Source organism: Stigmatopora nigra, chromosome 10 (assembly GCF_051989575.1).
Source record: "Stigmatopora nigra isolate UIUO_SnigA chromosome 10, RoL_Snig_1.1, whole genome shotgun sequence".
Classification (NCBI taxonomy): domain Eukaryota; kingdom Metazoa; phylum Chordata; class Actinopteri; order Syngnathiformes; family Syngnathidae; genus Stigmatopora; species Stigmatopora nigra.
In genome coordinates this window covers 15,232,501-15,249,640 of record NC_135517.1, presented here as the reverse complement: position 1 = coordinate 15,249,640, position 17,140 = coordinate 15,232,501, and the positions used below count along the sequence as shown (strand labels likewise).

At 39.2% G+C, this 17,140-nt stretch overlaps 2 protein-coding genes across 3 annotated transcripts in view; both read right to left on the bottom strand.

Annotated features, from left to right (window-relative positions):
- Window positions 1-16,218, bottom strand: part of LOC144203062 (serine incorporator 1-like) — a 44,726-nt gene extending 28,508 nt beyond the window's left edge. For both annotated transcript variants that reach the window (XM_077726299.1, XM_077726300.1), the window contains exons 1-2: window positions 15,123-16,218; window positions 268-429 (exon numbers count right to left, since the gene is read on the bottom strand). In XM_077726299.1, the coding sequence (XP_077582425.1) occupies window positions 268-429; window positions 15,123-15,257 (297 nt within the window). In that variant the 5' untranslated portion in view covers window positions 15,258-16,218. The remainder of the gene's footprint in view (window positions 1-267; window positions 430-15,122) is intronic.
- A 155-nt stretch (window positions 16,219-16,373) lies between these two features.
- LOC144203063 (serine/threonine-protein kinase 35-like) overlaps window positions 16,374-17,140 on the bottom strand; it is an 11,060-nt gene continuing 10,293 nt past the window's right edge. Inside the window, exon 3 of the mRNA XM_077726301.1 lies at window positions 16,374-17,140. This exon is cut by the window's right edge and continues 647 nt beyond it. The gene's annotated coding sequence lies outside the window, so the exon portion shown is untranslated.

The following is a 17,140-nucleotide window of genomic DNA, read 5'->3' as shown; positions in this document are numbered from 1 at the left end:
TTAAAGGCGAAATACTGCCACCCGTGGAAAATCACGGGTACAACACTAGCATGCATGCTAACGTATTTGAATGCCAACACAAGCATTGCAGCACCTCCATTTATCCGAAGTGCCTTATCTATGGGCAAAAAACAGAAATTGCACCCACAACTGAGACAGCGCCCCCCCTAACAGTTGGTGCACCCTAAGGGCATGAAAACACAGTAATAGAAGTAGATGTGTTTTCATTCTTTGAAATTTATAGAACAAATTCCTTCATTATTATACCCGTTTAAGTTGCTTATCAATCCCTGGAGACAGCATAATGCAGGCCACGATGGTCCCAATCAGCAGGATCGAAGCGTAAATCATTCTGATCGCCTTGGAATTTCTGCAACTTTGGCAACAGCTGCACACTACACATGTAGCACTGCCACACAGACATGGGACCTAGAGGACAAGATGTTCATCGTCACTATGGTTCGAAATCACTAGATTAAATATTTCAAAATATTAACTCATTCAATGCCATTAGAGGCAAGGGAAATGGAAATAAACGGCCATCCATCAATGGCAGAGTTTAACAATGGTCAAAAATGAAGACGCAGAAGGAGTAAAAAATATGGATACAACACACTTTTGTTGGTTGTGGAAATTTGGTGTTGAACCCAGGTATTTTGGGAGGCAAAGCCCAGGTTTCAATGTCATTCTCATTTTTGGTATTTTTTTTTAATCCAAATGTTAAAACATGATTTAGAATGCAAAACCATTCATTTGATTTCAACATTGCTTTTCCTTGTCAGGGGTACTGGAGCTGTCTTAGGCAGATTAGCCCCCTTGACTGGTCGCCATTCAGTTGTTGGATACACACAAACAAAAACAGACAACCATACATACTCACAACCAAACCACCATGAGCAGGAACCAAACCCACACAGGCCACACCAAAGACAGACGAAATAACCACTGCCCCACCAGGTTGCTAAGCATTGCCAGATGATAACAAATCGTATGTCTGGGAATGGTTGATGATTCATTGAAATTGCAATGATGTGAAATGCACAATTTGAGGATCTATTTTAGTTCTAGACTTATTACAGTGCCAAAATACTCACTGCTGCTGTTCCAGGTAGTTGGAGTGCTACATTTTTCAACAATCTTTATCCATGTCAGAGTTGTGCGGTGCAGGACAATGGGCATACTACACCCAAAACTGTCATCACTCAGTCATAGATAACACAGAGAAAAACAACCATTCACTCATAATCACACACTGAAGTCAAGAAAAAGAACCACTGCACCCTGTTGTGTCAATTGGCACGCTAATTTGTACAATTTATATGTTCCACTTAAACTGTAATGGTTACCCACTAGGCAATGATACCATGTTCTATGGTGCTTAATGCATTTTAGAGAGAGAATGCAATGTTGTTCTTAGACTTAGAGTATTGTAAATATTTGTCTCAAATAAGGATTAAGATAAGAGGTCAAATCGAGCAGAAAAAATCCACATTGACGACATCCAGCGAAGCCAACGCAAGTTTCTCTATCACATTCAACAATCAATGTGAAGCTTTTCCAAAACTCACTGCTCATGCTCTGGCTCGGCGGCTCGACTTCCAATTGCAATTACATTACGGCGGCCACAACGTGTGTAGACTGCCTGGCCTGGTGAGTTGTTGTGTCTTTCCCGGTGTCTGGCATCGCCCTGGAGCCGGTGTAGACTGGCTGCAAGGAACCAGACTGCTTGAGGCGCTTAAGCTTTCTGCACGGTGCGATTCCCCATGGTTTGACCCATGGGCTGTCTCTGCCCGGGCTGATGTCCCAGTCACCGGTCCCTGTTCCAGACTCTGGACCCTTTGTGTGCGCTGAGCGCTCTGCCACTCTTAGATGCACGTGGTTGCGCCTGTAGAGTGCCGCGAACATCCACCACGAATGAGCGGTTGCCCATGACGCGCAAATTGGGCTTTGCAGTGCTTGATCAGCGTGTTGGCGGATAGGTCAGGCAGCTGATAAATTTCCCAGAAATCTGAGTAATGGTCTACAAAAATAAAAAAGTCTGCCCGCATATGCGTATGTGTCCATGCTCCCCGTCTACCACGGACGCGTGGGTATCTCATGTGACATCATGGATTCCTTTTGCTGAACCCTTTCGTACTCATTGCATGCAGCACAGTTAGCTACAAAATCTTCGATTTCAGCTCTCATGCTTGGCCAGAAGAGGGTGTCCCTGACCCATCTATAACAGGTTTCACCACCAATATGGCTCGAGTGTATCCTCTCGAGCATCTCTGCCAAGAGGGCCTTTGGGATAATGATGCACCGACCTCTGCTTACCACTCCATTCTGCTCGTTCAATTCATCGCGGAATGGCCAGTAGACTCGCACCGCCTCCTTGAAGTCAGGCCACCCGTGCAGGATTATCTTCTTCAGCTGCTGGAGTATCTCGTCAATTTCTGTACGCTGCGCTATCTGCTGGTATCGGAAGGTAGTGACATTCGGGTGCTGGGCTTGGTCCAGCTGCGCATACTCTGCCTGGGCTGAGAACAGAGTGGTGCACGAGTGAAGTGTCTGTTGCTATGCATACCAGCGCGGCTCAGCGTGTCACTAACATACATTTCAGGCCCAGGCTTATACACCACATCCTGGTTGAAGCACTGCAGTTGCATTAACAAACGTTTTGGCGCACTCAGGAGGGGCTTCTTGAATACGGTGATCAGCGGTTTGTGGTCCGTTTCTGCTGTGCTAATTTCCCTGCCATATAAGTACTGGTGGAATGTTTGGCACGCAAAAACTATGCTCAGACACTCTTTCTCGATTTGAGCATAATTTTGTTCAGTTTGTGTTAGGGTTCTCGAGGCGAAAGCCACCGGCTGTCCGCTTTGCAGCAAGCAGCATCCAAGCCCACTCATGCTGGCATCGTCATTTTATCGGAGAACTAGCGTGTTGGAGACCAGCCGCTTTATCTCAATTACTGCGTCGTCGGGTTTGGCCAGCCAGTGTCATTCTGTATCTTTACCTAAGAGTCTGCGGAGTGGTTCACACACAGAGCTTTGGGAGGAGCGTTGCGCAGCCTTTGCATCTATTGGAGTCGGCATCGCCAGCACAGCTCGTGTTTTCTCTGGGTCTATTTTCAGTCCGTTTGACGACAGTATGTTCCCGTGGAAGTGAACCGACTGAAGTATGAATTGCAGCTTTCGCTCAATTAAGTCTTAATTTCACGGCTCTGCACCACTCCATGAGCGCACACAGGTTGTTGTCGTGGTCTCGTACAGCGTCTGCCTCTGTGTCACCACACCCAACAACCAGGATGTCATCTGCTATTGGTTCAATGCCAGCTAGGCCCGCTAGAAGTTCGTGCTGTTTGTGTTGGTAGATCTCCGGTGCTACCGAATGGCAGCTTGAGCAACCTCATGCGGCCCCACGGCATCCAAAACGTCGTGAAGCGACTGCTTTCCTTATCAAGTCTGCACTGTAGTAAAGCGTCGCGGGCGTTGACCATGTTAATATTTTAACCTAGGGTAGCTTGTACAGTACATCTTCAAGGGTTGGCATGTGATAGTGAGACCTCAGCAGCATTCTTCATGCAGTCTCTTTTCAACCAAATTAGAATGCAGGAGGACCGACTACCCCAGAACTTTCTTAACTACTCCACTACCGGGCCACCCATACTACATTTATATGTATCTCAATAACTGTCAATTGTGTTTAAGAAGCAGATGTGTGTTGCCATGTAAATTTGAATAAGAAATTCAAGACTCAAGATTGTTGTGCATTGATTTCATCCAGAGGCCATGCAGAAAGAGAATTGACACAAAGGAATTCAAAGATTGGATTTGGAAATAATCTTTTAAATTTTCCACTCACTATATTTTATCTCAAAAGCTTTATGATGTATATGTTGACTAATATTTGCAGTTGCATGGCATAATTATGGGTTATTATGCAGTGACAAAGTGGTTAGCATGCTTGCCTGCCTCACAGTTCTCAGATTGAGGGTTCAATCCCTCGTGGGTTCCGAACTGCCTGTGTGGGTTTTTGTTTCAGATAGTGTCTTTATTTGAATGAATACAAGCAAAGGTGCAATGCATTATGGGTCAAAGTGAGAGCATGTTAGTGATGACCCACTAGATGTGACTATAAATATCTGTAATCTGTAACATATTCCTTTCTTTAGATTACTGTTCTGTAACGTTAAACTATTCTTGTAACAAAATTACATTTTTTCTCTTTTTTTCATTTTTTTAACATTCGAACAACCAAACCATAGTAATACAACAATAAACAAAAGTCTCAAGTGCAGTTTCTTTGTGTGTGTGTGTGTGTGTGTGTGTTGTCATTGTCTATGTATGCGTGTGTCTGGACTTAGTAAGGGCAGCGTGCGGCGTACACCCTAGTCAGACCCAAGTTTTTCATGTATGCTCTTCAATGATCACCAATTCAGTTTAGGCGGTAGCCGTGAGAGGCGGCCACAACGTGTGTAGACTGCCTGGACAACCAGGGTGTCGTCTGCTATTAGAGAAGTTCGTGCTGTTTGCGGTGGTACATCTCTGGTTCTACCGAAACACCGAATGGCAGCTTGAGCCACCTCATGCGGCCCCACGGCGTCCAAAAAGGCGTCAAACGGCTGCACTGTAGGAAAGCGTCACGGGCATCGACTAATGTAAATATTTTAGCCTTGGGTAGCTTGTACAGTACATCTTCAAGCGTTGGCATGTGATAGTGAGACCTCAGAAGTGCTCGGTTTAAGGGTTTAGGGTCGATACACAGTCTTATCTTTTCCGGTTTTGCAACTGTTACCATATTACTTATCCATGCTGTAGGTTCGCTCACTGGTGTGACATTGCCTGGTCTGATGTGTTTGTCTAGTTTCTAGTCTCTCCCTTAATGCTACAGGGACATTCCAAGGTGCGCTCTGTACTGGGGATACATTTGGATCGAGCTCAAAGTGTATTTGACCTGGGACTAACTCCACAGGGTCATTGAAGACGTCAGCATACTTGTATAGCAGCTGCTCTTTTGTGAGGGGCATGCCTTCTCCTCCCTCTACTTTGTTTAACACCTCAGATATTGTGAGTGTCAATAGGCCCAGGCGCACACATGTAGCCCCAGAGAGGAGGGGCTCTTGGTCCGTTTCCACCACCTCAAAGACCAGTTCATGTTGTTCTCCTTTGATGACGCATTCTGTGTGGAATCTCCCTTGTGATAGCATCATTTCACCGGAGTAAAGTCTCAGCCTAGTTGAGCTTGGATGTAGAGTACAGCTCTACATCGGGTGACAACTTCTCTTTGGTCCCGCTGCTCATGACGTGTCAAGTGGCACCGGTGTCTAGCTGGCATGCTTGTCTTTTCTTGTTCAATCTCAGGTGCACAAACCATTTCTTGCCTTTTGAAATCACTGTGCTGATGCATTTTGTGTCCATGAACGCGTTATCCATATATCTGTCTTCATCTCTGCTCTCTTGCTCTACAGCATCCAGCACATTTACTTTCTTGGTCCTGTTAACCGCCTGGCATACCTTGGCAAAATGATTTGCAACACCACATGCCCGACATGCCTTACCATAGGCTGGGCATTGTTCCTTGCCACGTTTGTGGCTGTTTCTGCAGTATTTGCAAGTCAACTGCTCTCTTATCTTGTCCAGCATTCTTTATCTCCCAGTCTGTCTCTCTGCTGCATACACACTGTCCACTTGTACTTGCGGACTCTCCATGGTTTTTATGTGTTTCTCAGTCAGCTCAGCAAGCTGACATATTTCCACTGCCTCTGGCAACTTGGTGTCGCTCACGCAGCAAGCGTCTTTGGGTTTCCTCACTTGCAATTCTGAGCACAAGCCTATAACAAATCATCTCATCCTTTAACCCACAGTACTCGCACGATGTAGCTTTTTCCTTTGGATTTGTTAAAAAAACTGCCTATTGTCTCATCAGTCTCTTGTTTGCAGCAACTGAACATGTATTTCTCATAAGTCTTGTTTCTTGCAGGTTTAAAATAAAACAACACATTCATGATGGCAGTTGGGTCACTTTATGCATATATACGTGGAGGCACTCGTCACCCATTAGCCGTCTCAGGGCGGCAGCTTACACCTCAGGTTTCTCGTATAGCTCTGTGGCTATCACAAAGTCCTCAAATCCAGCCCGAAAAACATCCCAGTTCTTTGCCAAATCCCCGGACATCAGCATGCCTTTCGGCGCCGGAATCGCATTGTTTGCCATTGCTTCGAGTTTTGGCCAGCCTCTTCTGACACCATGTTTCACATCGTGTCTTTATTTGAATCAATACAAACAACAGCGCAAAGCATTCTGGGTCGAACTGAGAACATGTTAAAGTGATGACTCACTAGATGTCTCTATACATAACTGTAATCTGTAACAGGTGCTGGAGCCTATCCCAGCTGACCTCGGGCCAGAGGTGGGGAACACCCTAAATTAGTGGCCAGGCAATCACAGGGCACAAGGAGACAAAAAACATTCACACTCACATTTATACCTGGGGACAATTTGAGTGCCCAATCAGCCTACCATGCATGTTTTTGGAATGTGGGAGGAAACCGGAGTACCCGGGGGAAACCCACGCAGGGCCGGCAAGTACATGCAAACTCCACACAGGTGGACGTGGTCTGAATTTGAACCCAGGACCCCGAAGCAGTGAGGCCAACACGATAACCACTCGCCTCACCGAGCCGCTTCAGCGAGCGAGAAGCCCGGCCCGACCAAAACCCAAAGTAATGATTGACATATTAGGCCCGAACCCGACCCCACCCAAAATTTGGACTCAAGATATTACCTCTAATTAAGATGTCATTAGTTTTTGGACTGCACATTTCAATCTTATTTTATGTTGGCAAAATCCAACCTGATGGTGTAAGGGTTCACTCGCCTGATATCAATGCGTGCAAGCGTGGAATCGATTCCCACTTGGCGGTGGTATGATTGGGCATGCGAATGGTTGTCTCTCTCTGTGTGCCCTATGGCTGACAGGCGGCCAGTTAAGGTTGTATTAAACCTTTTGCCCCAAGCCCGTTGGGACAGGCTCCAGCAATTCCCACAAACTTTGTGAGGATACACGGTACGGAAGATGAATGTTAAAATAGTTGTTGAAAGGCCTGTTTGGTGGAATTTGACTGAAATTTTTCTGTCTTTGAAGCACAGGTCTGCAGTATCTTGGTTTGGTGTGTGCACCCGTGTGCAAAAGTAACCAAATTTATTGATTGTTCTCTGTATTGTATGTTTTTTATATCCTTACTTGCGCATAGTTGGTTAAACATGAATTATTACTAACTTTACTGATTTATAAAACTGTTTGAAAAGAGGGCACTGGAAAGCAAAGTAGATGATCTTTAATGTAACTACTAGAGAAGTGCAGTGAAATGTTGTTTCAAACAGCCCACAGATGAAAAAAAAGTACTATACAAAAGTTTGTGGCATATTTACAATGAGGCTAATGATGGGTAAATAAATACTATGAGACTACGGTGGGTAATGAATAATAAGTTAGGTACATCAATGAGATGCATGACTAAGCCTGTCGCACAGTGTCCAGAGAAGTATCACATCCCACTAGAGCAGGTAGTAGCTTACAGTGAGGTTACCAGAGAGCCATACGCACTTCAAAAGAATCATCAAAAGAGCCATAGGTTCCTTACCCCTGCACTAGACAGTCCAATTGCGCAGTCCAGGAAATGCTCAGTGGCAGGGATCCAAGCATCCAGGGAAATTATCTTGGGTATAAATTGGTAGACACTATGTGGATTGAAGCCGTCGATATCACACTTTTAGTAAACACACCTCGGGTGCTACCATTTTGGTTACTATTTCCTGTCTTTCACACTGTCAAGCAAAGATGTTTTAACACCACATGCAGGATATTCTGCATATAGGCTTGTTGACCTGAACATAGATGGCAGAGAAACTTGGCCCCTGAGGGTTACATGTGACCCCTTCTTGGCTTATGCTATGTGCTAGTGTGTGCTACTCTTTGTCAGGAGGGTTGGTGAAAATGCGCACTGTACACCTAAAGGAGATTGATTCCTTACCAGGGCTATGAAACAAAAAACGTGTCATTATGCGATGCAATTAAAATCCTTTACCCGTATATATGTCCTCCTAGCATGATATAATGTTCATATGACGCTCAAAAGTGCACCAGATTGTATGCAAGTACACCCATTAATGAGGCTCAATGAAGATATTGATGATAATCACACCTAATTTAGGTCTTGAAATCACCTGAAAATGTTGCAAGAAAATCTGTGAAAAATACTGCATTTTAAAATCTAGCAAAAAAATCTAATCCATAGTAATAAATGAATATAGCATTTTACTAATAGGTTTACTAAAATCGGAATAAATAGTAAATTGATCGATTTTTGCCAAGGTCATTCCGTTCTGCTTGAAAGGCTGTAACTCAGGAGTCGTGAACCTTTTTGACAGAGAACCTTAAACAATTCATTCATTTATTCATTCATCTTCCCTACCACCCGTCCTCGAAACAGTTGCAGAGGTTGCTGGAGCCTAACCCAGCTGTCTTCGGGCAAAAGGCAGACCACCCTAGACTGCTCGCCAGTCAGACGCAGGGCACCCAGAGAGACAAACGAGCATCCGCACTCCCAATCGTGCCGCCACCAGCGGGAATTGAGCCCGCGCCTGCCTCCACCGAAGACTTTAAACCAGACATGGGCAAACTACGGCTCGCGGCCCACATATTAGGCTTTTTTATCCGGCCCGCCGACGTTGTCCAAATAATGTTTTCTTTTTCCAAGATGGCGCTATCACGCGGAAGCCAGTGGCAGTAGCTCTGTCCACTCCTATTTGTTTTACAGCCACTCTATCTTTTTTTAAATTACATTTTAATATTTCCTAATACATTCTTTTTTTACTTTACTTTGTACTGTTAACGGATGCAGTTTTTTATATGTATCGTATTTTGTGCTGATCCGGCCCATCTGTCAAATTTTTAAAGTCAATGCGATCTCCGGGCCTTAAAGTTTGCCCACCCCTGCTTTAAACAATTCATATTTTCAAATGTTATTCATTGAGAGCCATACTCAGAATTTAAAAGAAAACATATTGTTGGGTTTATTCTGTAATTTTATATATATATATATATATATATATATATATATATATATATATATATATATATATATATATATATATATATATATATATATATATATATATATATATATATATATATATATATATATATATATATATATATATATATATATATATATATATATATATATATATATATATATATATATATATATATATATATATATATATATATATATATATATATATATATATATATATATATATATACACCTCAGGTTTCTCGTATAGCTCTGTGGCTATCACAAAGTCCTCAAATCCAGCCCGAAAAACATCCCAGTTCTTTGCCAAATCCCCGGACATCAGCATGCCTTTCGGCGCCGGAATCGCATTGTTTGCCATTGCTTCGAGTTTTGGCCAGCCTCTTCTGACACCATGTTTCACATCGTGTCTTTATTTGAATCAATACAAACAACAGCGCAAAGCATTCTGGGTCGAACTGAGAACATGTTAAAGTGATGACTCACTAGATGTCTCTATACATAACTGTAATCTGTAACAGGTGCTGGAGCCTATCCCAGCTGACCTCGGGCCAGAGGTGGGGAACACCCTAAATTAGTGGCCAGGCAATCACAGGGCACAAGGAGACAAAAAACATTCACACTCACATTTATACCTGGGGACAATTTGAGTGCCCAATCAGCCTACCATGCATGTTTTTGGAATGTGGGAGGAAACCGGAGTACCCGGGGGAAACCCACGCAGGGCCGGCAAGTACATGCAAACTCCACACAGGTGGACGTGGTCTGAATTTGAACCCAGGACCCCGAAGCAGTGAGGCCAACACGATAACCACTCGCCTCACCGAGCCGCTTCAGCGAGCGAGAAGCCCGGCCCGACCAAAACCCAAAGTAATGATTGACATATTAGGCCCGAACCCGACCCCACCCAAAATTTGGACTCAAGATATTACCTCTAATTAAGATGTCATTAGTTTTTGGACTGCACATTTCAATCTTATTTTATGTTGGCAAAATCCAACCTGATGGTGTAAGGGTTCACTCGCCTGATATCAATGCGTGCAAGCGTGGAATCGATTCCCACTTGGCGGTGGTATGATTGGGCATGCGAATGGTTGTCTCTCTCTGTGTGCCCTATGGCTGACAGGCGGCCAGTTAAGGTTGTATTAAACCTTTTGCCCCAAGCCCGTTGGGACAGGCTCCAGCAATTCCCACAAACTTTGTGAGGATACACGGTACGGAAGATGAATGTTAAAATAGTTGTTGAAAGGCCTGTTTGGTGGAATTTGACTGAAATTTTTCTGTCTTTGAAGCACAGGTCTGCAGTATCTTGGTTTGGTGTGTGCACCCGTGTGCAAAAGTAACCAAATTTATTGATTGTTCTCTGTATTGTATGTTTTTTATATCCTTACTTGCGCATAGTTGGTTAAACATGAATTATTACTAACTTTACTGATTTATAAAACTGTTTGAAAAGAGGGCACTGGAAAGCAAAGTAGATGATCTTTAATGTAACTACTAGAGAAGTGCAGTGAAATGTTGTTTCAAACAGCCCACAGATGAAAAAAAAGTACTATACAAAAGTTTGTGGCATATTTACAATGAGGCTAATGATGGGTAAATAAATACTATGAGACTACGGTGGGTAATGAATAATAAGTTAGGTACATCAATGAGATGCATGACTAAGCCTGTCGCACAGTGTCCAGAGAAGTATCACATCCCACTAGAGCAGGTAGTAGCTTACAGTGAGGTTACCAGAGAGCCATACGCACTTCAAAAGAATCATCAAAAGAGCCATAGGTTCCTTACCCCTGCACTAGACAGTCCAATTGCGCAGTCCAGGAAATGCTCAGTGGCAGGGATCCAAGCATCCAGGGAAATTATCTTGGGTATAAATTGGTAGACACTATGTGGATTGAAGCCGTCGATATCACACTTTTAGTAAACACACCTCGGGTGCTACCATTTTGGTTACTATTTCCTGTCTTTCACACTGTCAAGCAAAGATGTTTTAACACCACATGCAGGATATTCTGCATATAGGCTTGTTGACCTGAACATAGATGGCAGAGAAACTTGGCCCCTGAGGGTTACATGTGACCCCTTCTTGGCTTATGCTATGTGCTAGTGTGTGCTACTCTTTGTCAGGAGGGTTGGTGAAAATGCGCACTGTACACCTAAAGGAGATTGATTCCTTACCAGGGCTATGAAACAAAAAACGTGTCATTATGCGATGCAATTAAAATCCTTTACCCGTATATATGTCCTCCTAGCATGATATAATGTTCATATGACGCTCAAAAGTGCACCAGATTGTATGCAAGTACACCCATTAATGAGGCTCAATGAAGATATTGATGATAATCACACCTAATTTAGGTCTTGAAATCACCTGAAAATGTTGCAAGAAAATCTGTGAAAAATACTGCATTTTAAAATCTAGCAAAAAAATCTAATCCATAGTAATAAATGAATATAGCATTTTACTAATAGGTTTACTAAAATCGGAATAAATAGTAAATTGATCGATTTTTGCCAAGGTCATTCCGTTCTGCTTGAAAGGCTGTAACTCAGGAGTCGTGAACCTTTTTGACAGAGAACCTTAAACAATTCATTCATTTATTCATTCATCTTCCCTACCACCCGTCCTCGAAACAGTTGCAGAGGTTGCTGGAGCCTAACCCAGCTGTCTTCGGGCAAAAGGCAGACCACCCTAGACTGCTCGCCAGTCAGACGCAGGGCACCCAGAGAGACAAACGAGCATCCGCACTCCCAATCGTGCCGCCACCAGCGGGAATTGAGCCCGCGCCTGCCTCCACCGAAGACTTTAAACCAGACATGGGCAAACTACGGCTCGCGGCCCACATATTAGGCTTTTTTATCCGGCCCGCCGACGTTGTCCAAATAATGTTTTCTTTTTCCAAGATGGCGCTATCACGCGGAAGCCAGTGGCAGTAGCTCTGTCCACTCCTATTTGTTTTACAGCCACTCTATCTTTTTTTAAATTACATTTTAATATTTCCTAATACATTCTTTTTTTACTTTACTTTGTACTGTTAACGGATGCAGTTTTTTATATGTATCGTATTTTGTGCTGATCCGGCCCATCTGTCAAATTTTTAAAGTCAATGCGATCTCCGGGCCTTAAAGTTTGCCCACCCCTGCTTTAAACAATTCATATTTTCAAATGTTATTCATTGAGAGCCATACTCAGAATTTAAAAGAAAACATATTGTTGGGTTTATTCTGTAATTTTATATATATATATATATATATATATATATATATATATATATATATATATATATATATATATATATATATATATATATATATATATATATATATATATATATATATATATATATATATATATATATATATATATATATATATATATATATATATATATATATATATATATATATATATATATATATATATATATATATATATATATATATATATATATATATATATATATATATATATATATATATATATATATATATATATATATATATATATATATATATATATATATATATATATATATATATATATATATATATATATATATATATATATATATATATATATATATATATATATATATATATATATATATATATATATATATATATATATATATATATATATATATATATATATATATATATATATATATATATATATATATATATATATATATATATATATATATATATATATATATATATATATATATATATATATATATATATATATATATATATATATATATATATATATATATATATATATATATATATATATATATATATATATATATATATATATATATATATATATATATATATATATATATATATATATATATATATATATATATATATATATATATATATATATATATATATATATATATATATATATATATATATATATATATATATATATATATATATATATATATATATATATATATATATATATATATATATATATATATATATATATATATATATATATATATATATATATATATATATATATATATATATATATATATATATATATATATATATATATATATATATATATATATATATATATATATATATATATATATATATATATATATATATATATATATATATATATATATATATATATATATATATATATATATATATATATATATATATATATATATATATATATATATATATATATATATATATATATATATATATATATATATATATATATATATATATATATATATATATATATATATATATATATATATATATATATATATATATATATATATATATATATATATATATATATATATATATATATATATATATATATATATATATATATATATATATATATATTTATATATATATATATATATATATATATATATATATATTTATATATATATATATATATATATATATTTATATATATATATATATATATATATATATATATATATATATATATATATATATATATATATATATATATATATATATGTGTGTGTGTGTGTATATGTGTATGTGTATATGTGTATGTGTGTATGTGTGTATGTGTGTATGTGTGTATATGTGTCTATGTGTCTGTGTATGTGTGTATGTGTGTATGTGTGTATGTGTGTATGTGCGTATGTGCGTATGTGCGTATGTGCGTATGTGCGTATGTGCGTATGTGCGTATGTGCGTATGTGCGTATGTGCATATGTGCATATGTGCATATGTGTATATGTGTATATGTGTATATGTGTATATGTGTATATGTGTATATGTGTATATGTGTATATGTGTATATGTGTATATGTGTATATGTGTATATATGTATATGTATATGTATATATATATATATGTATATATATATATATATATATATATATATATATATATATATATATATATATATATATATATATATATATATATATATATATATATATATATATATATATATATATATATATATATATATATATATATATATATATATATATATATATATATATATATATATATATATATATATATATATATATTCCCATTTATGCTTCCCCATTTATGCTGTGGTGTTTGCTTCCCCATTTAGGTAAGCAGTGATATGGACACCCAGGGATTTGAAAGTCTCCATTCACCTTGATAGATAGGGGAGCAGGAGCAGCCTTGTTCTGTCAGAAATCCAGGATTAGTTCTCTGGTTTTAGAAACATTAAACGGCAAATTGTTGAAAGCGCACCGCTTGCTCAGTCTAAGGACCCATCTCATGTCTCATGTTCACTACCTCCACGGTGAGTGGGGTGACTCGTTCAGAGGTTAGTGTGGGATGTATTGGAAAATAAGGTGGTGTGACTGAGTGCTAGGCTTTGGACTCAAAATTGTAGCTCCTCTGTCAGTGCTGCATCTGACTCCACAGGAGTCACAACAAAACCCTTGTGGTTGGTGGGGGACCGTATGCTCTGCCATATCTTTCGGGGGTTGTCGAGTTGCCCTTATATATTCCCATTGTAGTTAGCTTTCGCAGCTTTAATGCCTCTCCTCAGGTTGACGCGACCTTTACCGTAGAGTGCCCAGTCGCCAGATTTGAATGCTGCATCACGCGCCCGGAGGAGTGGTACACCTGCATGGTCTTCTTTACAATGATCGTAGCCATGCAGTACTTGATGTAAGACAGTACTGTCTGTGCATGTGCCCAGGTCCTCCCACTGTGTCTGTTCACAAATGCAGTAAAGCTTAAGCCTTTTAAACACGTGTGAGCAAATGACCAGCAGTAAGCGTAAACTCTTTTTTCACTTAGATCTGCACTTTCAATGTTAATGAATAGGAATTAGATGTTTACAATGTAAAAGGTGAGTAGGCAGAAAAAAGAACTAGTATAGCGGTTGAACGCTTATAAACTGTCTGTCCCGTGGGGCATAGTAGGAAAAAGGGTAGCATTTAAATGCCTGTTGCTTATCGACATCACATTGCTGTTTAATTCAACACCAAGTAATTACAATGCACCTGATGAAGTAACTTACAAAGCTTGTGCAGGAAAGAAGCGCGAAGGCAGACCCCATGGTTGTCAGCTTGTTAATATGTGGCGTTGATAAAGCGTCAATAAAAATGAGCAATCCCTCTTTGTCTGCCAGTGACTCCTTCGCTTCTGTGCCCATAGGCTTAATTAATCTCAGATGACCTAGGTGAGAGGTTGAGTGTCGACAGGGGGGTGGGGGGATTAAGACGCTCAAATCACATCAACTTGCCAACACTGCATTATTACTATGCCTTCAGCCAGTGGAATTTTAACAATGGTCTCCAAACTATTCCACAAAGGTGCGTGAGGGTTTTCATTCCAACCCAGAAGGAGGACACCTTTTCACCAGTGTACGTCAAGTGAACTCAGTGGATTGCAATCAGGTGCTTCTTGTTTTCTGCAGAGATCTCATTTGTCAAAGTGTCTGTGCTGGATCGGTTGAAAGAAAAACCTGCACCCACAGCGGCCCTCAAGGACCAGTTTGGGGACCCCTGCTTTAAAACATGTGACAAACATCCCTCAGTAGATTGGAGGACCAAAAGAGTACAATTATTTTTTCGTATTTCAAATGATTCACTCCAGGTGCACATTGCGGTTAAGGCAGCAGACGTTCGCATTTTCGTGGTCAAAATGAGCGGAGGCTCAAAATAGCCCGCCTGCGTAATCCAACCATTATGGTATATCATTCAAAACAGACGAGAGGCAAAGCAGTTAACTTCAGTGTGCTTGATGCGCTTTAAAACCTCAAAAATAGCAGTTTTAAACTATCAAAAATACTCTCAACAGTAAAAAAAAACTGCATTTTGTAGATCGAGGATTGTCACAATTTAAAAATGACAAAGTTGCACGATTAAAAAAAACACACTTCAATCCACGAGTACAATATTATGTGAATCACCCAGAATGGCAGGCCTGTTTTATTTTAATAGCATTATAATAGCATAACTAAAGATTATTTTCATAATTTCCAGCCTGTCCTAGTAGTACACCTCCCTGACTACTCACATTTCACTGGTTAACTAATTAGAACATTTTAAGTACTTTGTCAAGGTTGCACTTTTTGTGGTACTGGAAAAATCAAGATTTTTTCATGATTTCTAGGCATTGTGGATCAATCCTAGTAGTAGAACTCTCTGGCGTCTCACATACTTAAAAAAAACCTACAATTTCAGATTAAGTTTCAGGGGAAAATGAATTAAAAGTCTGTGCAAAAATATGTGTACTTTGCTCAAGGTTGCACTTGTCATCTTTGAGGTACTGTGAAACAAGATGTTTTATTTTTTTCCAGCCGAGTACAAGTGTTAGACCTCCCTGACTACTCACATACACACTTTGAAAGGTTGCAGTTCCCATATTTGTGGTAATGTAAATCAAGAATTTTTCGAAATCTCGTTAAAGGGTGGGTCACTCTGAGTATAGTAGATCACCTGGACTACCACATACTCAAAACATGCAATTTCATGCAAAAAAGTGGAATTTCAAGAAAAAAAATATTTATAATCGTTACATGTGTAGTACTTGATCAAGGTTTCACTTCTCATTTTGTTACTGAAAATATTTTTTTTCATATTTTCTGACCAAGGTGAGTCAATCCTAGTAATAGACCTCACTGACTACTCATACTCAAAAACATGCATTTCACAGATTAAATTTCAAGAAAAGTGGAATTAAAATTGCTTCATGCGTACTTTGTAAAGGTAGCAAATTTCCTTTTTTGGATGCTGTGAATCTAGATTTTTGAATAATTTCCCTCACAACAGTCGCTGGAGTCTTTCCCTGGTGCACTGTGGGGAGTAGAAGGGGAACACCCAGGCTATGTGAGTTCCCCATCCCATGGGCTCACCCTCTTTGGGAGGGGCCAAAGAGATTGGGTGCGACAACAGTTGGGCGCCAGCCAAAGTAGAGATCCTTGGCGGTCGATCCCTGGCTGCAGAAACTGGCTCTTCGGGTGTGGAACGTTCGTCTCTGGCATACGTATTCAACATGTATATTCTCGCCAGCCTGTGCCCCATATGGCTTTGC